At 56.8% G+C, this 27856-nt stretch overlaps 1 protein-coding gene across 1 annotated transcript in view; it reads left to right on the top strand.

The window, feature by feature from the left end:
• Nucleotides 1–27856, top strand: part of COL27A1 (collagen type XXVII alpha 1 chain) — a 134159-nt gene that overhangs the window by 90114 nt on the left and 16189 nt on the right. The window contains exons 28-44 of the mRNA XM_028107793.2: nucleotides 1322–1375; nucleotides 6413–6466; nucleotides 6998–7042; nucleotides 7124–7168; nucleotides 7443–7496; nucleotides 8509–8562; nucleotides 9444–9497; nucleotides 10804–10857; nucleotides 12752–12805; nucleotides 17045–17152; nucleotides 21224–21277; nucleotides 21359–21466; nucleotides 22473–22526; nucleotides 23431–23484; nucleotides 26946–27002; nucleotides 27173–27226; nucleotides 27776–27829. Of these exons, the coding sequence (XP_027963594.1) occupies nucleotides 1322–1375; nucleotides 6413–6466; nucleotides 6998–7042; nucleotides 7124–7168; nucleotides 7443–7496; nucleotides 8509–8562; nucleotides 9444–9497; nucleotides 10804–10857; nucleotides 12752–12805; nucleotides 17045–17152; nucleotides 21224–21277; nucleotides 21359–21466; nucleotides 22473–22526; nucleotides 23431–23484; nucleotides 26946–27002; nucleotides 27173–27226; nucleotides 27776–27829 (1011 nt within the window). The remainder of the gene's footprint in view (nucleotides 1–1321; nucleotides 1376–6412; nucleotides 6467–6997; nucleotides 7043–7123; nucleotides 7169–7442; nucleotides 7497–8508; nucleotides 8563–9443; nucleotides 9498–10803; nucleotides 10858–12751; nucleotides 12806–17044; nucleotides 17153–21223; nucleotides 21278–21358; nucleotides 21467–22472; nucleotides 22527–23430; nucleotides 23485–26945; nucleotides 27003–27172; nucleotides 27227–27775; nucleotides 27830–27856) is intronic.

The following is a 27856-nucleotide window of genomic DNA, read 5'->3' on the forward strand; positions in this document are numbered from 1 at the left end:
GCAACAGAGCCGGGATTTGAACCGGTTCTCTGAGGACGCAGTCTGTTCTTTTGAGTACTCTCTTCTACTGCCTCGAAGTTAAGACTTGGCTCCTGAAATTTCCCAGTGACACATCGCGTGCCTTCTGCAGTCCGAGATCCCGCTATAAAATGGCTTGTTCTCACCCAATCTTCCTGTCGTCTGCCATCCGGGAGTCAGCTCTGCCTTCTTATTGGGCCAAGTGTGGGTCCACGCCCTGCTTGCTCTGCTGACAAGGGGCAAGTTAGAACCCAGCCCCACACGTCAGCCCTTCAGCAGCAGCTGACTGAGGGTCTGCACCGTCAAGGCCACGGGGAGGGAGAAAATGGAACAGCAAGTTTTTCCCGAGGCCCCAAATGGAACTGGGCCTCTCCCTGGTATTTGGAGGGGGATGAAGCCGCCTCTTCCTTGTAAAAGGAGCACGCCCAGTCTGAGACTTGCTGTTGAGCTGGGAGGCTCCTGGAGGGGTCCTGGCCAACCGGCCATGGGTGAAGGCGCTGTTTGGTGGCTACAGCCGGGTGGGGCCGGAACCCGGAAGAGAGATCAGGCATGAGGCAGCCCGCCGCCTCTCTTCTCCCTTCTACCCTCTGTCCTCTTCTGTCGTTAGATGGTTCGTAGTTTCTCCCAACAGATCCCTCAATTCTAGTCATAGGCCTGTGCCGTGCCAGTGTTGCGAGTTCAAAGAACAAAGGCAATCCTGTGTCAGCCTTCCCTCCCTCCCTGTCGCTCCCTCGCCTCTTGTCATTCCTGCATCAAACCAGGATAATGGGGTGGCTTTCCTGGGCCCGGCCCTGCTCCCTTCTCCCCTGCCTCCCCCTCCCTCACCTCGGGGCTGTGGTCTGCTTCTTCCCCCTCGTACACCAGGGCTCTTTCTGCCTGATCAGAGCCTCCTGGGCAGCTGTCAGGTGATGTTCGGGGTCAGGGCGGGGGACAGAACATGGGCAGCCGTATTCTTCTTGCTAATGGAAGGAGAAAAGGGGAAATGGACATTTGAGGAGACTTTTGGTCAAGAGTGTCATGGTAGCTTCTGGTTGTTGATTTTGAGATACAGAAGGAAGTGGCTCATCCATGCAGGGAGGCTTCTCCTCACTACCAGATCCCTGGGAGAGGTGGAGGCCCACCACATTGAACTGACTTGTGCTGAGGGTTATAGCCTGTGGGCTGCCTCTTCCAGTGGGACAGCTTTTCCCACTGGGCCAAGTCCTTCTGTGTGCAGCCAGGCTTTGCACCCACACTCCTAGCCTTCCCTGTTGCCCTTGCTACCAGAAAGGGGGCTTCTCCAAACTCTTTCTCGTCCCCACAGGGTCCTCCAGGATCTCGAGGCCTACCAGGCATGAGGGGAGCAAAGGGACGCCGGGTAAGTGGGGCCCAGCCCCCGGGAGGCTGGCACTGGCAGGGGCCACCTGACAGGGAGACTACCTCCTGCTCCTTGCCCCCTGCGCAACCCTGAGACCTGTGACTTTCACGGCATCAGGCAGGGTTTCCAGGCTCATGCCGGGCCTGGCTGTCAGCCTGGCACCCCCTTTCCAGCTCGTCTTTTCCAGCCCATTTCTGAACACCAGGCCTTGCCATCCGTGGGTACAGACAGGGTCTGTGGTACCAATGTTTTGTCCATTCATTTGTTCATTCATTCATTCCACCACCATTTATTTAGCACTGACTATTTGCCGGCCACTGTTGGAGGCTCTGTAGATACCACGGGAGGATGGGAGAGGCATGACCTCTGCCTGCCCTCATGGCTCAATCAAGTAGGTCAAAGAGATAGTTTCGGGTCATAGGCGCATAGATGGTGAAGCAGCTTGGGAGCCTGGGTAGAGTATCAGAGCGTGCTTCAGGGCTTCAGGGAGAGGAGGGTACTGGAGCTGGTGCCAGGTTCCAGGCAAGGGAAAGCCCTAAGGTGAGAGAAGGTGTGGCATGTTTAGGGGTCTCCACTGGCTCCCCAGAGGGGCAGGGGAGAGGGACGAGACCAAGAATTAGCAGGTGGCAAGCCCGCAAACCACAGTTAGGCCTATGGACTGTGTTCCCAGGGTAGTGGGGAGCCATAGAGGATTTTAAACGAGGGCTGGCCTGAGCACAAGCGCCAGAGGTGATCACTGGTACTTACTATGTGTCAGGTGCTGTCCATCACATATATTAACTCATTCAGTCTTCAACACTACTCTATAAAGAAGGTGCTAGGCTTCGTTCCATTTTACACACCAGGAAACTAAGGCACTGAGAGGTTAAGTCAGTTGTCTCAGGTTGCACAGTTAGAAAGTGGCAGAGCTGGGATTTGAACCCAGGGAATCTGGCTCTTCTGCATAGTGAATGTAGTCTCATTTTCAGTCGTGCAGGGAGGGCTGACGGAGTGGTTTTTTTGCCCCCAACTGATGTATGGGTGCTGGGATAGGCAGCCTTGTAGAAGGGAACCATGATGGCACAGGTAGAGCCGACAGCCCAGGCCTGATATCCAAGCTCCATACGGGGAATCTGTGATTAGTCTCCTCTTGGCTGAATTTCAAGCGGTTTTAAATTTTTCCCCAAACCAGATGGCCAGCAGTCAGCCTGGGAGAGGGGCGGATTAGGAGGCATTCCTCTGGCCCAGCAGGGCCCCTACCACTGCTATGTCCTGGGTCTCTGCAAGTGGACCCAGGCCCATTGGCAGCCAGTTCCACCTTGACCCTGTGCACATGGCCTCCTGCCCCAGGAAGCCAGATTAGCTGGAGATTCAGGTCTTCAACTCACCGAGCTTCCCCCAGCTGTCTCTAGCACCCCTTCCCAGCAGTGGCTCCAAGAATGTATGTCCTGCTTGAGGAAACCCAGGCTCCCAACCACATCAAAAGTCTCCAGGGCTGGGAGGGAAGTGTTGAGAACATGAGCTCCTCCCTCCTGCTGGGTTTGGCAGGAATGCAAAACCTGTGGGATCGGCGCCCTGGGTCCCCGGCCTAAGAGTCCACTATTGGCCACTTTGCAGTGGGGGTACCTAGAGGCGCACCCATCATGCCTGCAAAAGAGCTCAATACTGGGCAGGCCCCCATGTAACAACTGGCTTGCCAAGTGACCTTGCCACCCTCTGAGCCTCAGTTTCCCCATATGTGCCATGGGTAAGGTACAAGGCCCTGCCTGCGTCTCTGTCGATATGCAAGAGGGGACAAGATGGGGCCTCAGGCCCTCGGCTCCTGGTAGAACTGCTGACAGGGTCTGGGTCCACAGGCCTCTGTTGGAAGAGTGGGGGCTCTGGGGTCTGACAGAGACAAATCTCAGCCTTCCCAGTTACCAGTTCTGGGACCTCAGGCCAGTTTCTTAACTTCTCTAAGACTTAGTGGATGACATTTGGAGGAGGTTGTAAGGACCCAGAATTTGAACTCACATCAGCTGGATGCCCTTTTTTTTTTTTTCACCACCACCACAACTCACTGCTTATCAGTGTGGGAGTGAGCACCCCATCAGAGGGGGTATGCAAGTCAGGGACTAGAGAAGCCTGTCATGAAGGCTCTGGCCTGGGACAGGATGTTGGAGAAGACAATGTCTAAAAGCCCTGTTACCTGGGAGACTCCACTATCTCCCTCCACCAACCACTTTGAGGGAGTCTCGGGGATTCTGAGATACACGTGCCTGACACTAGACTCTGCTCCCATGAATGGGGCTAAGAGCTCAGCAGACCTGGCCTCGAATCGTGGCTCTTCCTCTTTGACCTTGAGCAACTGATTCCGTCTCTCTGGGCCTCTAGTTTTCCTCTGTAAAAAGGGTGAGCCACAGAACTGACCTCTCTGGATGGCCATGGGATTAAATCCCTTGGCATGTGCCTTGCACATGGTGAGCACCTCCCTTTGATCATCCATCCCTTTGTCATAAGAGCTGCAATTGACCAGATTTTCTGTCCCAGCCTGGCTGAAAGGTAGCCCCAGCTTTGACTGCAAGCATCTTCCTGGGGACTGGCTATAAGAGAACAGACATATGGTTCTGATGGAAACCCGGGCCTGCCTCCAGCAGGGCTGGCTGGCCTGCGTTCACTTGGAACAGGAAGGACGAGGACGGGGGCACCCTTGGGACACAGGACAAGCTGCAGAGTGGCCCAGAGCAAGGGTTAGCATGTGCGGCTGCCCTGCTCCTGTCCCTGCCCTGGGGAGCCAGGGAGCAAGGATAGCTGGGGCCCCGTTGCCGCCTCCTCCCTCTAGACAGCAAAGGCTGTGGCCCTATTTCCCCAAGCAGTGCCGGCTTCCCCCTGAGCTCTCTGGTCTCCCAAGGGGTCGCAATCTCCCAGGTACCAGGGACTTTAGACATTGTCTTCTCCAACATCCTGCTCCAGGGCAGAGCCTTCATGGCAGGCTTCTCTGGGCCCTGACTTGCACACCCTCATGACGGGGAGCTCACTCCCACACTGATAGGCAGTGACAGGTCGTAGTGGAAAGAAACGGGCGTCTGGCTGAGTCGGGTTTAAATTCTGGCTCCTCCACTTCCTAGCTGTGTGACCATAGGCTATTTCCTTATGGCAAAATGAGGATAATAGCTTTTGGTGTCATTGCTGCTGTGGCCGTTGCTACTGCTATTATTACAGATCACATAAACTTTCTCTCAGAAAGGCTTGGATTCTGGGGATGAATAGGGTGCCGTGTGATTCACACCAAACCGTCAACATTTCTGGGCCTCCACTGCAGTCCCAGAGCAATCCCTGTCCAGGGAGGTTTATGGCTCAGCTAGAGACAGAGGCCAGGGGCCAGAAGCCATCTCTCAGGAGGGCCCAGATGTCCACCCATCAGCTCAGTCTCTGTCCCAGCTCCTAAGACCTGGGATGTCCCCACCTCAGTCTGGCTCCATCTCCACCAGGCACCTGTCCATGAATCAGGGGCGGAAAGTCTAACACACGGTCTGACAGTGTCCATCTGAGAGAGAGGGGCCCAGAGAGGGGAAGGGGCTTGCCTGGGGCCACACAGCAATCCAGCAGCAGAACAGGGACTAGCACCCGCAGCTTCTAATCATATGTTGTATTGGATCTGTGGAAACTCTCAGCTGGTTCTCTGTAGCTTGCTCTAAGCTGCCTGTTCTGAGGAAGGGACTGAATCCAGATCTTCCAGGCCATTCCTCTGTGTCCCTGGCCCTGGGGAGCCTGATGCCTCCTCTGGCAGAGCCAGCTATTACTGAGCACTTACTAGAGGCCAGGTGCTGAACTGCCTGTGTGCAGTATCTCCTGCCTTAAGGGAGAGATTCTCATCCCCATTTCAGAGACAAGATAACTGAGCCTCAACAAGGTTGCCTGTCCTGGGTTTATTCAATCCACGAGGCACTATTTAAGGCTGTGGGAGCCCCAGGTAGCTGATAAAAGGAATTGTTGCTTTTTCTGGCTCAGTTATTAATTGAAAGTTCCCTTGCTTAATTTTTAAATGAATTCTTCGTGCTGTTTTTCTCATCCCTCACCCCACCCCCCTCCACCTGCACATATGTTCCCTAGTCCCCTTTTGTGGCTGGCCCCACGCTCCCAGGCCAGGGTGGGCCAGCCTTCTGCACAAGACCCTCTTCGTCTCCCCCACATGACCTCTCTGGTCCCCTGCAGGACAAACACCACACTGTTCTCTACAGGGGGCCTTTTCCAGAGGACCCCATCTCATCTGCGTCTCTGTGGGAGTCCCCGTAAGGGGGTCACATGGACCAGTGGGTAGAACCCTGGAGGGGATGCACCTGCTGATGTGCTAAGGGACCTTAGACAAGTCACTTCTTTGACTGGGCTTTAGTGTTCCCATCTGTGCAGTGGGGGAAGGGCCTGCCTCAGGCGGTGGAGGGGTGGGGCTCCCAGCTTTCAAAGGAATAAGAGTGCTGTCTGGGGCTCCACGGAACGGCCGCCTGGCCCCTGCCCCGTTCTTGCCCCTCCACACGTCAGCTCTTCCCTCTGTGAGCAGGGCCAGACTGACTCGCACCTCTGGCTGGAGGAGGCTGCTCCGCACACCTAGCCACATGCAGACCGTCCCCGGGTCCTTCGCTGTCAGTGTCCCCCAAGGGTTGTGGTTCAGACACCGTTTCTGCCCCACGTGTGCTCGGGGAAGAGGATGCAGCCGCCGAGTCTGAGGGGCTGACTGTGCGGACCTGGCCACATGTGTCTGGCCCTCAGCCTGCCTGGCTCTGAAACGCATTGGCTGCCTGACTTCCGAGGTCTCTTTAAACAGGGTCGCTCGTGCACCACCAGCCCTATTCCAGAACGACAGGGCCTCTAGCGGAGTCCCTCCGTGCCTCGCCATCTCAGCAGGCACGCCGCGCATGGGTGACCCGCCTCAGGGTGAGGGTGTGCGGGCAGTGGGAGGAGAAGAGAGCCCCAGGCTTGTGCCGGGAGAGGCCCCGGGCTCTGGGCAGCCCTGCCCTCCTGGTTCCCAGCCCAAGGGAGACCCCTGCTGTCCATCGTGCTAGTCCCTTTTTCCTATTCCAGGGCCCCCGAGGACCAGATGGACCAGCCGGGGAGCAGGGGTCCAGGGGCCTGAAGGTACCAACCCCAGGGCCTGCCCTTCCTCACACCTCCCACGCTGGCTCAGGAATCCGGGAACCAAGGCTCACACCTTCCTCGGCGCCAGGCCCCTGGGGGTGGCAGGGAGCTCATGGGCCACTCCTCCTGACCCTGGAGCCTGAGCCTGGGGACGGGGGAGAAAGAGCACAGAGAGAGAGAGAGCAGTGAATAAGAGGGAGCCAGAGGAGGCAAGAGTAAGAGAGGGTGAGAAGGAACCTCAGGTGCCCTCTGGCCCCTTCCCTGGGGCCCCTAGCCCCTCCAGAGCCCCCGGGAGCCAAGATTGCTTCTACTCCCAGCAGGAGCAAGGGGTCCTTGGTTCTCCAGAGCAGATGGTGACTACAGCCAGCCACTCCCCTTGCCAGGCCTCAGTTTTCCCACTTGCACAATGGGGAGATGGGTGCGTCTGGTGATGACACAGGTTCCTTCCAGCTCCCATGGAGTGCAGAGCCTGTGCCGTGAAAGGTCCTCCTAAGCACCCTCTCCCACCCTCACATGCTTTGCTTCCTGCAGGGCCCTTCAGGACCGCAGGGCAGACCAGGCCAGCCTGGGCAGCAGGTATGTCAGCCAAGGCTGCCAGCCCCTCCCTGCTCCCTGCTTGGCGAGACGCGCCTCTAATGACCCCACATGTGCTTGCAGGGTGCAGCTGGTGAGCGCGGGCCCTCGGGCACACGAGGCTTCCCCGTAAGTAGCATCGGTTCTGGGAATTCCGTGGGGCTCTGCCGGGAGATAAGAGCCACGTTACCAGGTTCCCACCCTGCTGTGGAAACCACAAAGGTTCTGGCTGCCCACTCTGTGCACTGAAGACCCTCTAGCCTGCCTCTTTCCTCTGAGACTCGGTCTCCCCATCGGTCACATGGCAGAGGGTGGGGGTGGCACCCTGACACACTGCGAAGTCTTCCGGGCAGGGTGAAGGAGGCCATGGAGGGACTAAGGTCACCTCTGTTCTTCTCCACAGGGCATCCCAGGTCCCTCAGGCCCCCCAGGCACCAAGGGCCTCCCAGGAGAACCGGTAAGTACTCTTTCTCCTCCCTCTTTTGTCTCTTTGCCCCTAGCAGGCTGGTCTCAGACGGGCCACCGCCTGGGTGTGTGGCACGTGGTCAGCCGAGAAGGGAGGTTGGAGAGGGACAGGGCCAGGGCTCTGCTACCCTGCTGGGACAGGCCTGGGGGGAGGTGGGTACTGGCCAGGGAGCTCGGGAGCTCTGGGTTGGAGTCTAAGCTTGCTTGTCCTCCAGCCTAGTTTTCTTACAAGTAAATGGGAATAATTGTCCCCACCATGTTATCCTGTTGTAGAGATGAAATGAAGAAATGTATAAGCTGAGGGAACAGAGTATTCAGGTCTCCAAGGGAGGGAGGATGGGAATTGCAGGGTCTGGACAGGAGCCAGTGAGGGGTTTGAGACCAAGATAACCCTTCAGGAGGTTCCCTGGAAGGATGGGTTTGGGGGATGGCCCAAGGGTCAGGGTGCCCCTTGAGGAGGCAGTGGAGTGGTACCTCTGGAGAGGAGAGGACAGCCTTGAGGGGTATGGGAGGAGGGATCCCTGCATGGGGCAGGGGGAGGACAGGAGGCTCCTGCCCCCTGGGGCCCCGTGCTAGAGTCCCACATCTTTAGGCCCAAGGAGATGCCGTTTTGAACAGTGAATTGACCAGGACCCGGGTGGGGGTTTCCAGAGGTGGATCCCAGGTGGAAGGGCATTCAGACTGAGGGAAAAGAGTGAGTGAGCCTTCTTAGAAGAGCTGGAAGGTTTCTGAGTGGGAGAGGCCCCACCCCCCCGCCCCAGGTTTGAGGAAGAGGAACAGGAGAGAGCGCAGATGGCTTGAGGGGGTGGCAGGAGACCAGTGGTGAGGAGGGAGCTGCAGACAGCGGGTCCTTGGCATGGCAGGTTGGGGGCATGGCCGCAGAGTTCCAGGTTCTGGGGATCCTCTCCCTCACCTGCCCCCTCCAGACTGCATTATTGGGCCTCAGGCCCCAGAGAGGACCCAGGCTGCCTTCTCAAAACTGTGTGTGTCTGCCTGTCTTACAGGGCCCTCAGGGACCCCAGGGGCCACTTGGCCCTCCGGGAGAGATGGGACCCAAGGTGAGCGCTGAGGGCCCCTCGTTTGTCCTGAGATGTTGCCGGGGAGGTATCAGTCAGCCCCTCGCAACCCTCCTCCACACGGGGTCCCAGGCCTGGCTGCGTCCTGTGTCCTGCAGAAACCGAAGGGTAGATCCCCTGGTGGGAGGGCAGATCCACCCTAATGGCATAGGGTGAGGAGCTGGGTTCCCAGTCCCAGGGGCAGCTCATGGCATGTGGGGGTGCCAGGACCCTCAAGTGGGTTTGGCGGTGCCTCTTTTGTGGGACCATGGGAAGCCGCAGTGCCCCCACCCCAATCCCTGCTGGGACTTCCCCTTAGCACCGAGGTTTGACTGCAGAACCAGCCCTTTTGAGGGCATGCAGCGAGGAGCTCTAGAGGGAACTCCAACACCTCTGCCTTATCCAGAGGAGAAAGCTGAGCCGCAGGGTTTGTGCAGGGGCTGTAGCCATGCTGATGGTGATAACTCGAACCCCTTCCCATCCTTGTCATCCTGGCTCAGCTTCGGAGTAAAACACAGGGATCTGTCTGCCCTGAATACAGCCTTGGTTGGCTTCCTCCCCTGTTGTTATGTGAATCATGCTATTTTCCTCCCTGTGCTGGCCAAGGGGCTCTTAATGTGGTAAACCACACTCGTGGGGAAGGAGAAGGCTCCAGCAGCCTCTGAGCAGCCCCAAGGCTCAGCGCTGTGGGCCCAACCACCACCCTCCCTGTGGTCCCAGCTCCAAGCTCCAAGAAGGCCGTAGCCTGGTCCCAGCTCTGTGTCTCTCCTGCTGTGTGACCTCAGGCACATTCCTTGCCCTCTCTGAGCCTGCCTAAGTTATCTCCTCCCTTACAATCCAAGCCAGCCCTTGCTGTAGGAGGGACCAATGGCATTTTCTTGCAGGGGCCTCCCGGTGTGGTAGGAGAACCGGGTCTTCCTGGGGAAGCCGGGATGAAGGTAAGGCAGGATGAAAGAGAAAATTGACTTGTTGAAACCAGCTCCCAGCTGGCGGCCACGTCCTCCCCACGGAAGAGAAATGGGCCTTTCTTGTGTGGGGATAATGAGTTCTCTGTGTTCCTGGCTGGGGAGCGGGTCCTGGCTATGACCACAGTGGCGGGCCCAGCTGGCCCGGAGCCCCCGCCCCCCGCCCCTGCCCCCTGCCCAGCGATGTTTTCCCTGGCACCTGCCCCACGCCCGGGCGGCCACATCTCCTGGCCTCCTGAGATACCATCTGCATTTCAGCCCCTGAGCCCCTCATTACCTGCGGGGAAACAGGCGCCCATTGATGCCTGGGCTCTGGGGAGAGGCCCCCCCGCCCCCGGCCCCGTTCTGTGGAAGAGGATGCAGCTCCCTATGCAGGCCCTGGAGCTGACGAGGGATGCTGGCAGCCTGATGGCCTTGCTAGGCAGGGCCTGGGGGAGCCGCCAGGGTCTGTGGGACTAGAGACAGACACCCCCTCCCCAGCGGTGCCTGAGCCTCCCTGCCATTCAGAGGGACTTGGACCAGCCCTGGGACTTTAGTTGTTGGCTTAGATCTAGAAACCTTTGCTCCAACAATGCAGAAAACCACCCCATATATAAAACAGACAGAAATGGGATCCTCCTGGTTGGGGCAGGGCTGGGGGCTCAGCGCTCCTCCTCCTCCCGGTACCGCCCCCCCCCCCGCCCGCCCTGGACATCAGCACAGAGGGAGACTAGTTTAGAAACCCCCACATGGTGATCTTTTGGGGGGCAGATGACATTTATTCTGGCTCATTTAGGGCCTCTTCCTCCTTTGGGTTTCTCTCCAAGGCTCTCAGGGAGAGTAAAGAAGGTGGTCAGCCACAGAGTTGCCATCCCTGCATCTGATCCTCCCTGGAGCCAAACTACCCAGGTTTGGATCCTGAATCTGTCCCTTCTTAGCCTCATGGGCTTGGGCTAGTGACGTAACCCTTGTGCGTGGTCCCTTGGTTTCTCCATTTGTAAAAGAAGATCCCTTCTCTGGCAGGGTTGTTGTGAGGTTTCAGTGTGAAATTGAGAGGCCCTTAGAGCAGCGCCGTGTAAGCGTGAGCTTGATGGTGGTGGCGTTTGCGTGGCCCCGACATGGCCAGGGCTGGCCTGGAGCAGGGGCTCTGGTTGGCATTTTACAGTGTTGCTTTGGTCCTTGGGAAGGAGGGGCTTCCCCAGCTCTCCGCCCAAATCAGAGCTGGTGAGGACAGGAAGGTGAGGCAAGGGCTGGGACTGGCCCTACCCACCCCCATGGACTTGTGTTTGGCTTCTCCTAGGGTGACCTTGGGCCTCTGGGCACCCCTGGGGAGCAGGGCCTCATTGGGCAGCGGGTAAGTCGAAGCAAATTCATTCTTCCTGGAAAGCCACCTGAGGGGCACTTGGGTCTGGGGGAAGGGCTTTACTCAATCTCCCTGAGCCTCAGGGAGAACGAGACTATGAATTCCTATAGCCTCATTCTGTCTCTCTGGGTGAGCCAGCATTAACACAATGCAAAGGCACTCTTGGAAGAAAAGGATCCAGTGGTCAACGTGTTTGAGACTCACTGCATGCTCCGTGTTCCCTCTTCCACATTAGCATTTTCAAGGCTCTGAGAAGGACTGCAGCCAAGACAGTGGTTCCTGACTTACTGGGATGCACTTTTACTTTTGAAAAACACCTGTTATCATCCCTGGAAACTGTTCCATGGAAGGTTATCTTCCCCTTTTCTAAAAGAAACCCACAAAGCTTGTCTTTGAGAAGCTTTGGGGTGGCTCTCTGTCCACTTCTCCGTGCTCCGTGCCTCCGTGCCCAGTTTATACAGTCTCTGCCTGAATATGGCCTGCAGGCGTACTGGGGAGGGGTACAGAGCAGGCATCCTGTAGCACCTGCCAGGTACAGAAGGTGGGGTCCAAGAGGGAGGGGGAGTTAGCATGGGCCTCAGTTCCTGGGGGCACCAGGGGCAGCCCAAGTGCCCTTCATTTCTTATCATTCCTGTTTTTCCAATGCTTCGTGCTTCCCCTGCCCAGAGTTAACCAAAGCTCCACAAATTGAGTTAAGACATAGAAGGAGCAAGAAAGACCACAGGGCAAGGCAGGATGTGTGTGCAGCCCGAACCCCTGAGATGGTAAATCTTGTGTGTCAACAAAGACTGATCCATAGTTTTCTTAGAGTGCCGTGTTAAGAAGGATCCTGAGGCACAGTAGGAAAGAGAACGACGAGCACTCACGACGAGCACTCACTTGAGGCCCACTCTGTGCCAGGCCCTTCTCTCAAAGCACTGGGAACAGAGCAGTGAGTAACAGAAGGCCTTGTTCGTATGGAGCCACCTTCTAGTGGATCCATTAGTGACATCTGCCACAGGCACGAGAAGCGTGGGGTCTCCACACCTGTCATGCCTTTGCCACCCCTGCCTCTGATGATCTCTGAGGCCCCTTTGGGCTCCGGTGCTGAACAGCCATGAACTCTGAAAGCCAAGAGAGAGACAAACTAATTTGACGGCCAATTTGAGAACGGAGACATCCAGGGGCATCTCTGGAGCTGGGACTGCAAGCAGAGAACTTAGCTGAGGGTCAGATGGGGATTCGGGGTCTTGGTATCATTCCCAAGCTTGCTGGCCAAAAAGTCTTAAGGCTGGCCTCACTTTCCTCATCTGAGAAATGGGATTCCATGAGGAGTTTGATGGGAGCTCACTCCAGTTCCAGAAATAATATATCGAATGGCTGCCATCTGTGGGGTGCTTACACTGTGCCTTCCAGGCACCCTTAAAGGAAGTGGCATCAGCCCAATTTTCCGATGAGCAAACAGCTGCCCGTGGGGGCGAGGTATTTTGCTCGTGGTCGTACTACCTGTGAACAGGAAGCCCAGTGTGGGAACTGAGGTCTCTATGATATCAGAGCCTTTCTCAACCACTGGGCAGCAGTGTTTCCAACTAACCAACCAACTTGGACACTTTGTAACTCGTATCTCATGTGGCCCCCACCCGACCCACTCTGCAGACAGAGCAGGCTGGGGCTTGGGGGTCTGCTCCTCCTTTTTGAAGAGCTGAGAGTGGGTACCTCAGCCCCCCTGCTCACTCACTAATTCAGCCACTGTTTACCGGGCACCTGCTATGTGCTGGGCGCTCCAGGGCCCTACTGCCTGGAGATAGGGGGTTGGGGTCCTGCCCCAGGGAGAGGGAGGAAGTAAAAGCACATTGGGCTCCTTCCCTGGGAATGTCTCCTCATCTTTCCCCACCACCCTTTCCAGGGAGAGCCAGGCCTCGAGGGTGACAGTGGTCCTACAGGGCCTGATGGGCTGAAGGTAAGTGTCCTGCTGCTGTAGGGTCTGGGGAGGGGGATGTTCTGGAACTGCCTTCTACCTCTGCTCCCACTCCCTGCCTGTCCAAGACCTAAACTTTCTCCTGGAAGCACTGTATTCCCATAAAGCTCTGAGAGCAGACCTCTGGCTCCTACTGCAAGTGGCCTGTCCAGCATCCGCCCCACCCCCCGCTGCCCACCCCCCGCCCACCACTGCCTCCTGCCCTGCTCAGATGGGACTAGGAGCCATCCCACCTTCCACTGCTCACTGCTACCCTTCTCCTCAAAGCTCCAGCTCTCTTGGTTAAGGGTAGTACCTGAACACCCCTGCTCTGTGCTAGACTCAGAGCCCGCAGCTTTGATATCTGTTATCTTCCAAACATCCTAAAAGATCAGGAAAATAATAATCACCACCCATGACCTGTAAGCCACTATTTATGGTGGGCTAGTCATGTATATATCAGGTACTATGCTAAGCCCTTTGTGTTATGTAACACATCATTTAATGTTATGGGGTAAGTTCTGTCCTTAAATGAGGAAACCGAGACCCCGAGAGGTTAAGCAACTTGCCCAAGGACACACAGCTAGTAATTGGCACAGCCAAGACCCAAACCTTGGCTACCTCTCTACACCAGGCATCCATTCTAAAGGTGGGGAGACTGAGGCTCAGAAGGAGGCAGAGGTGCACTCATCCAGAGTCTGTGACTGTGAGTGGGGAATCCAAAATTCAAACCTCGGGCTCACTGGCACCACAGCACGTAGGCCTAACTGCCCTGTTGCATCCTGTAGAATCCTCTGTCAGCCACAGATGCTGGCACCTTCCGCAGGCGCCAGGGCTCCCCTGAACCCGGGGGCCAGCAGGCGTCGCTCTCCGACTTACTAGCTTCATGTCTAGCCCAGACCTGTCCCTGGCTGCCAGCCCGGGCCCAGCCCTGGCACAGTACTAGGTGTGCTCTCCCCAGGACTGACCTTTCTCACGGAGTCAGCTCCTCAGCCCAGGGACCCAAGGGCCACATCCCAGAATTCCCTCTGTCACCCATTTACTTTCCATGTGACCTCAAATAAGCAGCCCTCAATTCCTCAAGCCCCAGACACGCCCCCCCCCCCCCCCCACCCACTGCCCCATCCCCATAACTGCCCTGGGTCCTGGGCTTCCCCATCTACCAGGATGCCTCCGGGACAGGCTCCTGGCTGGCTCCCCATCTGCCCCGGGTTTTCCTTGCAAGGCCGTGAGCGCCCCCTGTCGCCATCCGTCTGCCTCCTCTCCTCTCCAGCTCGGCTGCATCCTAGGGTACAACTGGTCCTGGCTGGGGAGACCCAGAGCATTTGACAGCCCCTCCACATCCTTTGCCCAACACCTGCTTGAGCTGCAGTGACACTGAAGAACATTCTGGCTAAAATGCTCTGCATACTCACCATGCGCTCACACCACGTGCCTTAAGAGCTTTATGTGAATGAACCCGTGTAATCCAGCCACCCTGTGAGCTAGATTCATTCCCGTCCCCACTTGACAGGTGGGGAAACTGAGTCACAGTGCAGGGGCCTCTTCCATTTCTGGTCAGCCACCTTTTTTCTCCTCCGAATTGTGCTGAGGTGTGACAGGAGAGGGGGGCTTCGAGGCGTGGGTATCTCAACGCTGTCTTTCCTGCTCTCTCAGCATGGCTCCCGGCGCTGGCTTCTTCCTCTTTCACTGCCTTCAAAGCCAGTTCTACCCTAGACCTTGGGCCAGAGTAGTTGCTGCAGATGTCCAGCATCTTTTCTGGTCCTCGTGAATCCCAGGAGACCGTCCGCTTTCTTCATGGTGTTTGTCCAAGAATCACCTTCATGGTGAAGACCACCTCTCAGACACACACAGCACGTAATAGTCTATAGAGTGCCTTTGTGCTGATGATCTCTGTTGAGTTTGCCCACACCCAGCAGATGGTGGTGGTGATGGTGGTGGTTACTCCTAGGAAGACTAACCTTTATCCAGAACTCACGTGCCAGACGCGATGTTAAGCTACTTAAATGGATTAGCTCTTCCAATCCCCATAGTAACCCTTTGCTGCTTATTTTACAAATGAGGAAACTTGCCGAGGGTCCCGCAGCCATTGAGAGGTGGCAGCAAGATTCGAATTTAAGCAACGTAACCCCAGGAGTAAGGGAGGTATTGTCCCCTCCACAGAGAACCTTGAAATCTGAAGGCACCAGAACCCTAGGGTCTCATGCATGCTCTGCCACTGACTTCCATGTGTAGTTGGGAAGTCTCCTCCTGTGTCTGGGCTTCAGTTTCCTTACCTATAGATCGAGAAGGTTGAGCTAGACAACTTGTAAGGCTCTTCTGAGCATTGGCAGATGTCCGGGGGACTCTAGGATTCTCCAGGACCCACCAGAGACGACTCTGTAGGGGATCCACAGGTTCGCTACCCCAGGCTGTGGGGGGTCCGAGTGGTCCCTGGAGCCGGAGCCCCTGAGGTGCCAGGCTGGGGCCCCTCTCTGAAAACCAGCCCAGCCACCTGGAACAGGCTGCCTGCCTCGGAGAGAGGAAAGTAGGTGGCCAGGGATAACAAGGCTGAAGGGGGATCCTGGACCGGGGTCTGCAGAAGGTTGAGCTAGACAAAATTGTAAGGCCCTTCTGAGCATTGGCAGATGTCTGGGGAACTCTAGGATTCTCCAGGACCCACCAGAGAGCATTCTGTAGGGGATCCACAAGTTTGCTACCCCAGGCTGTGGGGGGTCTGGGTGGTCCCTGGAGCCAGAGCCCCTGAGATGCCAGGCTGGGGTCCCTGTCTGCAAACCAGCCCAGCCACCCGGAAGAGGCTGCCTGCCTCGGAGAGAGGAAAGCAGGTGGCCAGGGATGACAAGGCAGAAGGGGGATCCTGGACCGAGGTCTGCAGAAGGGTCATCAGGGCAGCACCCCATCTCCCTGCCAGGCTATGCTCGGAGTCTGAGAATCTCAGAATCACACACCAACCTGTCTGACCCTCTCCTGGTGCCCAGATCTGCTCTGTGCTGGCCCACACCTCAGCTTGGAGTGTCCCTCCCTTATCCATGCCATCTCTGGACCCCTCTTCACTGGGGAGTCTCCCCCTGCCCCCTAGCTGAGCTAGAAACCACCCCAGGAAGCCCCTGCACCAGCCTCCTGTGCCCAGAGCCCAGGCTCCAGCTTCATGCCCTCTGCACTCTGATCTTTCTCCTGGACCCACACAAGTTTATCAGCACTCCTTGTAAAGTGTGGTGCTGGGAAACAGAACTGGCAGAGACACGCTCTCCTTCTCCCAGCCTGCTCCCCTGCCCAGCCCTTCCTCCTGTCCATGACTTCATCCCCTTTCCCACGGGTCTCTCTGAACGGTCCCAGCTCAGCCACTTGCAGACTGGCCACGAGACCGGCCGGGCCCGCCAGCCCCGATGGAGGTGACCTTCTGACAGGCGCCACCCTGTTCCTCTGTGGCTACTGCTCATGCCGCGCCCCTCACCCCTGCTCTGCCTGCAGCCTGGCTCAGCCCAGCCTGCCAGGATGCGGCCTGGACGTGGCAGGTGCTGTGTCAGTGTTAACTGCCGTCCACTGGACAGAGGAAGTGCTCTGCCACAGGCGAGAATGAGAGCCATGCAGAGCAGACAGCAGTGGAGATGGTGTTGGCAGTAGAGACTGACAGCAAGGTGGAACCAAGCAGTACAGTTGGATTATGTCTTTAAAGCTTCATGTACTGCTAACTAGCTTCCTTGCTTTGGATTGGCTGTCCCACTGCTCAGAGCCTGGTACAGAGCAACGGAAACTGATCTCTGCTTTATTATTATTGTAAGCTGTTTTCACGTAAGCAAGGGTTGAAAATGCAACTCAGAAGAATGGAGTTGGTTCTGAGAGGCAGGATTGGGTGAATTGTTTTCCTTTTTTAAAATTTCCTTCAGCGTCTTAAGACTTTTGTTCTCCCCGTGTGTCAGTGTTTGGGAGAAAGAGCCTGAGTCTCACAAAGCTGCTCCCTTCCTGTGAACTCCAGGGGGTGGGAGTAGTCAGGGTTCTGCGTTCCCTCTGAGCAACTTTCCCTGGCCCGAGTACCATGTCGGAGGTATTTCCTGCACCAGCCAGGCCATGACACCCTGACCCTTTTGGCGGCTCAGGGAACAATCCGGGCAACCCAGGGGCTGCTTGGTGTGGACATCCAAATGGAGCCCTGGAGTTTAGCGCCTCTGATGGGCTGAGGGACTAATTTATTCTCTCTCTCTCTCTCTCTCTCCCTCCCCTCCTCATGCCCTTCCAACCTAGGGGGACAGGGGTGACCCTGGGCCTGATGGTGAACATGGCGACAAAGGCCAAGAGGGACTGATGGGCGAGGATGGGGCCCCCGGCCCCCCCGGCATCACTGGCGTCCGGGTGAGTGTGCACGGCTGCGTGCCAGCACCGTGGGCGTCTGGGTGTGCGTACCACCCGCACCTGTTTGGGCAGTTGGACAGGAGGTCTTTTGATGGCAGCTACCTAAAGGTCTTCCACTGTGGTCCTTCCTCCCCCTGGGAGTTTCCCAGAGAAGAGTCTGCCCATGTCCCTCCCCTGCCTAACCCTCCCATGGCTCCCAATTGCCCTTAGACTAGCATCACACTCCTCAGTCTGGCTGCCACGGCCTCCACAAGCCTGGCCCTGCTGACCTCGTCCCACATTCAGCCACACTGAATTTAGCAGGGGTAGCAGGAAAGGCGCTGGCCTTGATTCTCCACTAGGAACTTGCCGCTGCCCTCTCTGGGTCACACTCTTGGTATGATGAAGGTTTCAGAAGGAAGGCCTTCCAACATTCCAGGGGCTCTTTCTTAGTAAGCTCTTGAGTGTCATGGCCATGGAATGGGCGGCAACGTGCAACAGAAATAGCCCTGGGCCTAGAATCCAAAGGTTGAGTTCTGGCTCGAGAACCCACGGTCTTTGTGACCTTAGGCAGATCACTGCTGCCTCTCTGTGAGCCTTGGTTTTCTTATCTTGAAAGAGTCAGTGAAACTTTGGAAAGAAAGTGCTTTCTACAATGTCCCAGCAAATAAATACTGTCTTTGTGAATCTGGAGGAGGAAATGACTGGAAGCTGGTGGTAGTGGTGATGGTGGTAGTAATGTTGATGGTTGGGTGGAGGTGGAGATGATGATGATGATGATATTGATGATGGTAGAGATGGTGATGATGGTGGTTGTAATGGTGATGATGATGATGGAGATGGTGGTGGTGGTGGAGATAGTGATGATGGTGGAGATGGTGGTGATGACGGTGATAGTGATGATGGTGATGGTGGTAGAAATGGTGATGGTGATGATGTTGGTGATGGTGGAGGTGATGGTATTAGTGATGGTGGTGATGATGGTGGAGATTGTGATGGTGGTGATGATGGTGATGGTGGTGGAAATGGTGATGGTGATGATGATGGTGATGGTGGAGGTGATGGTATTAGTGAGGGTGGTGATGGTAATGGTGGAGGTGATGGTGGTGGTGGGAGAGATGGTGGTACAGATGGTGATGATGGTGGTAATGGAGATGGTGGTGAGAATGATGGCAGTGGCAGTGGTGGTGACAGTGGCCATGGTGATGGGGGCAGTGGTGGTGGTGGTAGCAGAGTTAATGTCTCTATTTTGCCATCTCTGCCAATTTTCATATACTGGAACTGGAAAGAAGTTCACTGGGGCCAGACTGAGTGTGTGTCGTGTGACAGAAGGGGTGAGAGGCTTGTATTTGAGTCTCTTTGGCATCAGGGCTGCAGGACAAGTATCTCCCACTCTGGCTGGGAAACAGTGGAGTATTTAAAAATAGAATTTTATGAGCCATCAGAGCCTTTCCAGAAATATATCTCCATGGACGGGGGCCCACAAAAGTCTGCATTCTGGCCCCACAGCCTCACCCCACTGGATGCTCCAGCCCTTACTCAGGATTTCCCATACCATGAGGGACGCTCCCAGCTGGAGAGGGCCTGTCAGTACAAGTGGCCGGCTGCCCTGTCCTGGGAGACTCCCGGCGTCCTGGCCCTGTGCTGAATGCTTCAGTGCTGACTCATTTCTCCTTCTGACAAGGGATCAACCCTAGCAATCCCCTCAGCCTACTGACAAATTCCACCAGCCCCTGTATCAGGATTGTACAGTTGCCCAGATACGACCAGCCTGGGACAAGGGGTGCCCCAGACACTGAGGACCCACACCTCATTCGAACCCAGCGAGGTGACCTGCAGGTAGTGTCTTTGTCTCACCATGCCTGTGTCTTTGGCTCTCAAATGGAATAAATAACCCCTTCCTCCCAGCCCTGTGGCCAGAATTGGGGGAGGCATGACACAGAACATAGACATAGTGCCTGGCCCTTGGTTGAAGCCATGTTGGTTGACTCCTTTATTACTGGAAGAGCCAAAGACCCAGACACGGTCTAGTTCAGTACTGTCGATAGAGACAGAAGACAAGCTACCTGTGTAATTTAAAATTTTTTAGTACTCACGTTTTCAAAATGTAAAAAGAGGCAGATGAGATAAACTTTAACCATATATTTTATTTAACTCAATATAGCCAAAATATGAACATTTCCAACATGTAATCAATATAAAAATCACTAATCAGGTATTTTGCATTCTTTTTTTTTTGTTCTAAATCTATGAAATCTAATGTGTAATTAATTTACTCTTACAGCACATCTCAATCTGCATCCTAAATTTTCATTGGAAATACTTGATCTGTGTTGAGATTTCATAAAATATATAGCTGAAAATGTAGATTCATATCCCCAAGTTATTCCAAACACACATAAAAGTATAACAATAACTGAATTGTCTATATTTAAATTTAATTTTAAGTTAATTCAAATTAGGTTGAATTAAGAATTTGGTTCCTCCATCCCAGTCACCACCTTTCAAGTGCTCAGTAGCCCTATGTGGCAAGGGGCCACAGACAGGACAAAGCTAGTTTAAGACCTACATATAAGAGGCAGGGAAACTGAGGCACACAGGAGGGAAGGGACTTTTTCAGGGTCACACGAGGTCTTAAGCACCAGAATGCAGGGTAGTCTGCGCTTAGTCCTTCCAAGACCACCACTCTCTCTTTCCTGAGGGCCCCAGGGTGGTCTAACTGGCACTGCCCTTGGGGACAGAGAATCATCTTCTCCAGTCCTTTTTTGCCACATTTTGTCCTTATGCTGAATCAAAGCTGGCCTCCCTGTAATTTCCGTCCACTGACCACCCCAGAGAACACTGCTGCCCCTGCCTCAGGGCAACTGCAGAAATCAGCAGATGGGCATCAGGTGCCTCTGGGTTAGCCTGTGTGTTTTCTGGCTCCTCTAAAATCCCATCTTCCTGCCTTTCCTCCATCACAGTTAGTGCCTCCTCCTGTTCCAAGGTGGGGCCATCACCTCCTTCATCGTACAGCAGGTACCTCTGTTAATGCAGCCAAAGGGATTGAATTGAACTAGCTCTTTAGTGCTTGCCAAGAATGTAGATGTTCTTCCCAGCTCCCTTTGAGGTTTGGGTCTTGAGGGGACTGTCCTCTGGGGACCATCAGGATGTCTTTTCCAGACCAGAAACACTGCCTGCCTTACCCACTACATCCCACCCCAGTGTGGCTCAGAGTTGGGATTCTCTTCTCTCCTTTTCTTTTCTCCCTTACCAGTCTTATGCTCACACGTGCACACTTATATGCACTCACGCACCCCACTGAGTGGCCCTGACAAGAACAGGGCAAAGGAGAGCAAAGGGATGCCCTTCAGGGGAGGGGACAGAGCAGCCTGTGGGAGGGAGTGGCCTGGGTACCCCAGTGGGAGAGTGGGGGAGGGCGGCTGACCTTCCCGGCACAATGCCCCACTGGGAGGAGCCCCTCCAACCCCATCCCCAAGGGAGGGAGCCCCTGACAGTGGGACACAGCCTCGGGCTGGTCAGAAGTGCCCCACAGCATCTCAGAGTTGAGGGAGGACCTCCCCTGCCTGCCTCATGTCATCAGCGGGCACCGGGAGCCCCGGGCATGGAATCAGACAGATCCGCAGTTGAATCAGGGTTCTGGGCCAAGTCGTTTCACCGTTGGGAAGCCCAGGGGTCACCATCCGTGGGAGCAGGCCTTGATGGGGCCTCAGGCTCAGGGTGGCTGGGGGGCTGGAACAGCATTTGGCACATGGCAGGTGCAGAGAGTGGCTCCCACTGAGACAGCCTGGGCGCCTAGCAGTCGTCATGAAAGAGGGGTGCGTCCAGCACTTACTATGGGCCAGGCGCCTGGTGAGCATGAGAGGCCATCCCTGGGTTGACTTCTCAGCCCCGTGAGGCAAACAGGACCCCTGTCCCCACTTTGCAGACAACACCTTCCGTCAGGAAGTTCCCAGCTCACAGGGTCCCGGGGGCGCTGAGCGCAGGGTGGGTTTGGAACCCAGGCAGTCCGCCCTCAGAGCTCCCGTGCTGATGCTCTGCCTCAAGTTGCTCTCATTTCTCACCCTCCTCCTTCCCTCCTTCTCCTCTCAGGGTCCTGAAGGAAAACCGGGGAAGCAAGGCGCGAAGGGCCGGACCGGAGCCAAGGTGGGACCCCCTTCCCTCCCCCACCTCTCTCTTCGCCTCCTGCTGGGGCCCCGTGACAGCCTGTCTCTCCTCCCACTGCAGGGTGCCAAGGGCTACCAAGGACATCTGGGTGAGATGGGCGTCCCTGGAGACCCTGGACCCCCTGGCACCCCAGGCCCTAAAGGGTCCCGGGGCAGCCTGGGACCAACGGTGAGAACTCTCAGGGTGGGGTGGGGGGGGATGGGCAGGCAAAGAGCAGCGGTGGGGGTGGGGGGAGAAAGAGAAGTATCGCCCTGTCCACCTCTCAGCCAAACTTTGGCTGTCCCTTGTCCTAGCCGCTTCTCTTGCATCATGGATCCCTTGGGGATCCTGTAGAAGCTGCCACCTCTCTCCCTGGAAAAGTACCCACAACGCCAAGTATGTGTTTCCGTTTGAAGGGCACTGTGGGTCTTCTGAAGGACTTTACAGACCCAGACAAATAAGCATTCTAGGGTGGGGAGAGGGGACCAGCTCCTCCGGGAGGGTTTTTACGGAACAAGTTTTCCCACTGGAAATAGATTCATGAGGATCAGGCTGCAGATCACTGGGTGACTCTGAGGCCATCCCAGCCTCTTGCTGGCCTGCCCGGAAGGAGGGCCCCTGGGGTCTGCTAGCTGCAGAGGACGGAAGCAGAGGGGAGGCAGGCTGGTGGGGCATCTCTGAGCTCCCAGCATCCCTGGTGTGAATGCCCCCGCCGTGGCTGATCCCAAGCCACCGGCGTGGTGTCTGCAAGCGCAAACTTGGGAGGGAGATACGCGGGAGTGTCTGTCATCTGCTAGTTCCACCACACGCACTCAGTAGACAGAAATAAGCTGGAGCCTAGGTAATAGTAAAATGGAGCAAAATTACTGGAAGGGAGGAGTTTTGAATATTTGTCATCTTCATCTTCAATCAAGAATTGATTGAACTGTACGTTCATATAATTTAACTTCCTATAGCTGCTTCTGTTTAAAATTGGCTCACAAAAGTGAAGATGGTTTAGCCACTGGGTGTTGTGAACCCCTGGAGCTGGGAGAAGGAAGGGCTGGAGGGAGGAGGGGAGCTCAGGGAGGAGCTGTGCAGCCTGGGTTCTGGGCCCCAGATGTGCCTGTTGGCGGGGCTGGACTGGGCTGGAGCCAGTGCCCAGGTCACTGCTGTGAGAACCACCTGTACCAACACGCGTCTCCTTCTGTCCTAGGGTGCTCCCGGACGGATGGGGGCCCAAGGAGAGCCCGGACTGGCTGGTTACCATGTAAGAAACTCTCCCCTCCTTCCTCTCAGAATTCTGTCCTGCAGGCGGGGGACCCAGGTGGGCCTCGGCCTCTGTCCCCACCACCTCCCCACGGACGGTGGCCCTTGGGCCACTGAAGATCTCTGGTCTCCCCGGGCCCAGGGAGCCCCTGGGCCCCCAGAGCAGGGGTGAGCAGACAGAAACACCCTCCCCCTCCACGTGCCCTCGCTGAGTCCTTCTTTCCCGTGGTGGGAGCCACACATGCGTCCTGTCCCGGCGTCATGCCGGCTGTCTGTGGGAGGGAAGAGCCTCACCCTGCTTTTGCATCCAAGCTGGCACCCCTCTTAGAGGCGGCTGAGCCAAACCCATGTGATATAGTTGGGTGACTAGTCCTCAGAGAGGCTCCGGGCCTGCTCAGAAAGGGAAACTGAGGCTTAGGGAGGCTAATGACAGCTTGTTAAGTTTGAAGGTAGGATTCAGTGTCTAAAGGAGGCACAGCAGGGAGAGGAGGCCAGAAGAGGGACAGCGCAGAGGACATGGGCACCGGAGAGGGGGCACTGGGAGCCCAAGGGAGGAACGAGCCTATTATGCTTCCCGCCATAGCCTGGGGAAGTCGGCTGAGGCCAGAATTTTGCCCCTGCCCCTGCCCCAGGGACACAGCTGGCTCTCCGAGATCTGGGCCCCAGGTCTGCTCCAGGCTGGGGTGAGCCACGCCCCTGACCATCCAAGCAGGCCCACCCCTGAGAGGTGTGTCAGGGACTGCCTGGGAGGCACCGGGCTCAGAGTCACACAGTGAGCTGGGGCAGAGCCAGGGCCCAGACTCACAGCCCAGGGTCTCCACCTAGGAGTTCCTGGCCTTCATCACTGTGCCTCTCGAGCCCTCACTCCCCCATGCACTTACCTCTTGCCATCTTGTTTCCTGCAGGGACACAAAGGCATCATGGGCCCCCTTGGACCTCCTGGACCAAAGGGTGAAAAGGTGGGTGCTCAGTCCTGGGAAGCAGGTGCCCCTTCCCGTGTGGGCCAGCAGGAGCCAGCCCCTGGGGCACTGTGGCTGGGATAATGCAGAAGTTCACAGTTCGCTGCTCACACCGAAGAGCCAGGAGCCGTTAGACCTACATTCAACACAGATGGCCTGTGTGTCAGGTCGGAGCCCAGCACTGGAACAGAACCACAGTTCCTGCCCGGCCAGGGTTTCCAGTCGAGCAGGGGAGATGGATGCCAACCACGTCCTGACCAGAACTGCAATTCCATCATCTGAGTGAATGTGGGCATTGAAGCCTTGCTCAGGAATGAGATCCCGCAGTGAGAGCCAGCGCAGGGCTTAGGACAGAGAGTGAGACCAGCCTTTCCTAGCCAGAAAGGAGCCACTAAGGCAGAGGGAGAGCATGCCCATACCCCACCGCTTGGCTCCAGCTTCAGTGGAAGAGAGAAATTGCTAGAAGAAAGCTTGCTGATGGTTGTGCCCTGCCGCACGGTGCAGGTGGGGATGTGGGGCCAGGGGGCCAAGGCAGTGGCCCCGGGTAACCTTCCGAGGCAGCACCAAACTGGCTCTGGGCCGAGGCCTTTGAGTCCTACCTTAGCAGCTCAAGTGTCCCTGTTCTGGCCTCCCTCCTCCCCTGATGGCTCCGCCTTGGGAATGCCTCCTAGCAGGCGGCCCCCTGCTGTCTCCTTGCCCCCCCCCCCCACCTCCCCAGCCCTCCTTTTGTGAGCTGAGTCAGCTACCCACTAACCACATCCCACTGCTGCTGCCATGTGAATCACCCCGGTCTGGCTTACTGTCCAGCTGGCCCCTTCCTCCTGCTTGGAGAAGAAGAGCTCTGCAATCAGTGGGCTCCGAAATCCCACAGGAGCTGCGTTCAGTACCCTGAGTCCCCACGCCTTGGCCCTGAGTCGGCCACAGCTGGCACAGGATGGGTTAACATGGACCCTGAAACAAGGGGAAACCTCCACCCCACCCGAGCCACCTGCAGCCCCAGGCCCAGTTCCTGTGGCTGCTGAGAATGGGATCCTAACCCTAAACCTGCCCTAAGTCCGCTGGGGCCTTGGGTGGGGCCCTAGGGTTCCCTGAGCCTTGATTGCCCCATTTGTTAAGTGGGTGCATACCTCAGGAATATGCGGCTAAGCAGGACATCACATATATGTCAGCCATAGGCACTTTCTTAGTGATGAGGTAGTAGATTAGTTCACTCGTGCGTTCAGCTATCCGACAGGTATTTATGGATGAATAATGATTGTGTAATGTTTTCTCGGCCCTGAGCTGGGGGCTGCAGAAGGAGGCCCTAAAGAACTCCAGGGTAAAACTAGATGCAAGAGTGAATAGCCAGGCACAAGCTGGAGGGTGCTGGGAGGAGGAGGAGCAGGTTCCCAAGGGAGACCCCGAAGCACACAGCCGTGTGCAAAGCTCTTCCCTGGGATTCCTCCACGGCCCTCACCGTGAGGTGTCAGTGTCCCACATGATAGTTGGGGAAACTGAGTCTCCAGGATGCTCAAGGACTAGGCCAGGACCAGTGGAAAGGTGGCAGGACCAGGATGCAGACTCTGATGTCAGGCTGTGCCTCCCTGACCAGAAACAGGCACTTAGATGAGCTAGGATGCTGCTCACCTGGCGAATTCCCCGAGGGCATGTGTCTACAAAGGTGGTATCTGGAGGGGATTGGCCATGAGACTCTGGGAACAAGGAAGAAGGGGGGCTCCATCAGCTTCCTGCTGCTAAAAACAAATCCCCGAACTATAGCTACAATTTGGGGGCAGTGGGGGAGATCTGTATAGCTGGCTTTTGGCTCAAACCACCACTTGATTCCTGTGTGGCCTTAACTAAGACCTTTCTTTCCCCGGGCCTCAGTTTCCTCATCTGTAAAATGGGCCAGTAGTCATAGCAGCGTAGGAGTGCTGTATGGATTCTGTGGAACACCTCCCGAAGGGTCTGCCACACACAGTACACTCAGTAAACACGGCCCCCTTCTCCAAAGTGCCCCAGTCCAGCTGCCTCCCTCTTCAGTGGGACCGAGACTTGGGACAAAGAGCCAGAGAGAGGTCAGGGAGGAGAGGGAATCCCCACTCCCTGAGCCACCCCCTTGGGTACAGCTGGTTCTAAGCCTTGGGCCAAGGCCCTCCCGCTTTCGGTCTCTGCCCACAGGAGCCACAGAGGCTCTGGGCCAAGGCGCTACAGCTGCCAGCCCTCAGGACTGATTTGGGCCCGGGACGGGCTCCAGCCCCAGGGATGGCTCCCTGTCCTGCCTCTTCAGGCTTTCCCTTCCATCGCTGCCAACAGCCAGGGGGCCCAGGGGGCCCCCTCTGGAGCCTCCTACCCAGAATGAGCCCCCATGGGAGGTGGCACCAGTTGTTGGGCTGGAACATTCTGAGCCCTGGGTTCTACCTCTTGCTGCTCTGATCACACCTTCCCTGTAGCTGGCACACGGCCTCCTGTCTCCTGTCTTGCTGGTGGCCCGGGGCCTAGGGTGGCGTGCCAGGGCTCAAGGGCCTCCACCCTAAACCCTACTCCTCCTGCAATCCCTCTGACTATATCCATGCCACCCATCGTCCCTGCTGCCGTTGTCAACACGGCTAAGTTCATGGCTACCTGAGCCCCTACTATGAGGGCAGTAGTGAGCTCTCCTCCCTGGGTCCCCAGAACAGGGCTGCAAGGCATCACAATCCCGTTTCGCAGAAAGGAATCTGTCTTGTGGCCAAAACTCCCAAATTGGCCCACAGTTGAGTGCAACCTGGGGCAGCCCAGCCTGCTTCTGGGGCCGCCATCCAGGATAGAAGATTCCTGTTAAAGCTGGCTCTCTGCCCACTTTATTCCAGCAAAGATGGGAGAAAGGGACTCTTTTTCAGGGCTGAACAATGGAGCAGCCCACGTGGCTTCTCTGTGCCTCAGTATCCCCATCTGTAAAATGGGGAGAATACCATCACCTGCTTCGTAGGGTTGTTGGAAGTATTCAGTGAGTGTCTGTGCCCACCAGCTGTCGGAATTATTGTCCCTCTGTGCTGACCACCGCTTAGGGACTTTTTGCATCATTTCCCAGAATCCCCACCACTCCCTCCTAGGTATCGCCATTGTCCCTTCACCCCACCTCACCCCCATTCCCCAGCTGAGAAGAAGAGCTCCAGGATGGGAAGGAAGGGACCTGTTGGGGGTCTGAGCTGCTGCTCCTGTGCAAAGCTGGGTGTGACCAAGGTCTCTGCTCTGAGCTGTCTGGGTCTCCCAGCCCAAGGGTACCTCTTGGGGGGGGGGGATGCCCAGCAGGGGGCAGTAAAGAGCACTCTCCAGGTTCCACAGCCCTGGTTCGCCCCTTCCCTCTCTAGCCTCAGTCTCTCCATCTGTAGCCCTAAGTAGACTGGACTTCATCACTGATGAAGGCCCTTTCCACTCTGTGTGGAGTGTCTGGAATTCCAGGAACCAGAAGTGTGTCTTAAAGCTGGTTGTGTCCACAGGGGGAACAGGGTGAGGATGGCAAGGCCGAGGGGCCCCCCGGGCCACCGGGAGATCGGGTAAGCCCCCTTTTCTGTCCCCTGGGCCACCACCAAGGCGGAGCCCCAGCGTCCTGCTAGGGGGAGGGGGAAGGGGAGGCTGAGCAGGGGTGAGGCCGCCACAGGCATCCGAGGGGGTGGCCAGGAAGAGACCTGCTGGCCCATATTTTGTTGCTGTCCTTGTCATTCAGGGCCCTGTGGGCGATCGAGGGGACCGCGGGGAGCCAGGGGACCCTGGATACCGCGTAAGTGTCAGAGCTCCTACGCAAGGGCAGCGTCAGGCACGGCATGTCAGGGCGCCCCTCCGTCCTTACCGGCTCCCTGGCGGGGAAACAGCCGTGGCCGGGAGACAAGCCCTCCCTCCCACCATTAGTGCCCAGCTTGAAGCACAGACCCACTGGAAGAGGGCTCAGGCCAGAATTCATGCTGGCAGGGGGAGGGCTGGAGGGAGAGGGTGAGGTCAGGGAGAGAGACCCCTTCCTCACAGGGCCTCAGTCTCCCCACCTGTGGCAGGGGACAGCTCTCCTGGCAGAAGCAAGAGACAGACCACTGAGTGAGCACAGGGCCCCCACCAGGCTCTCCTCCCCTCCCCTGCCCTCCCCTCCCCTCCCCTGCTCCATCCTTGCTGGCAGGGTCATCATTTCGCTGCTTTGCAGATGAGCAAGCTGAGATGGGGACAATGACACACGGCTAGGAAGAGCAAGGGCTTCGGGGGGCTCTTCTGGGTTGGAAGTTGCCCCAGCCCCCAGCCTCTCCAGGATGGGCCCCCTCACCAGTCTCTCCTTGACTTCCAGGGACAGGAGGGTGTGCCAGGCCTCCGTGGAGATCCAGGCCAGCAGGGCCTACCAGTGAGTGGTGCTCCCTGTCCCATCCGC

Source organism: Eumetopias jubatus, unplaced genomic scaffold (assembly GCF_037043125.1).
Source record: "Eumetopias jubatus isolate StellerSeaLion01/CBP00866 unplaced genomic scaffold, mEumJub1_p1.0 scaffold_15, whole genome shotgun sequence".
NCBI lineage: Eukaryota > Metazoa > Chordata > Mammalia > Carnivora > Otariidae > Eumetopias > Eumetopias jubatus.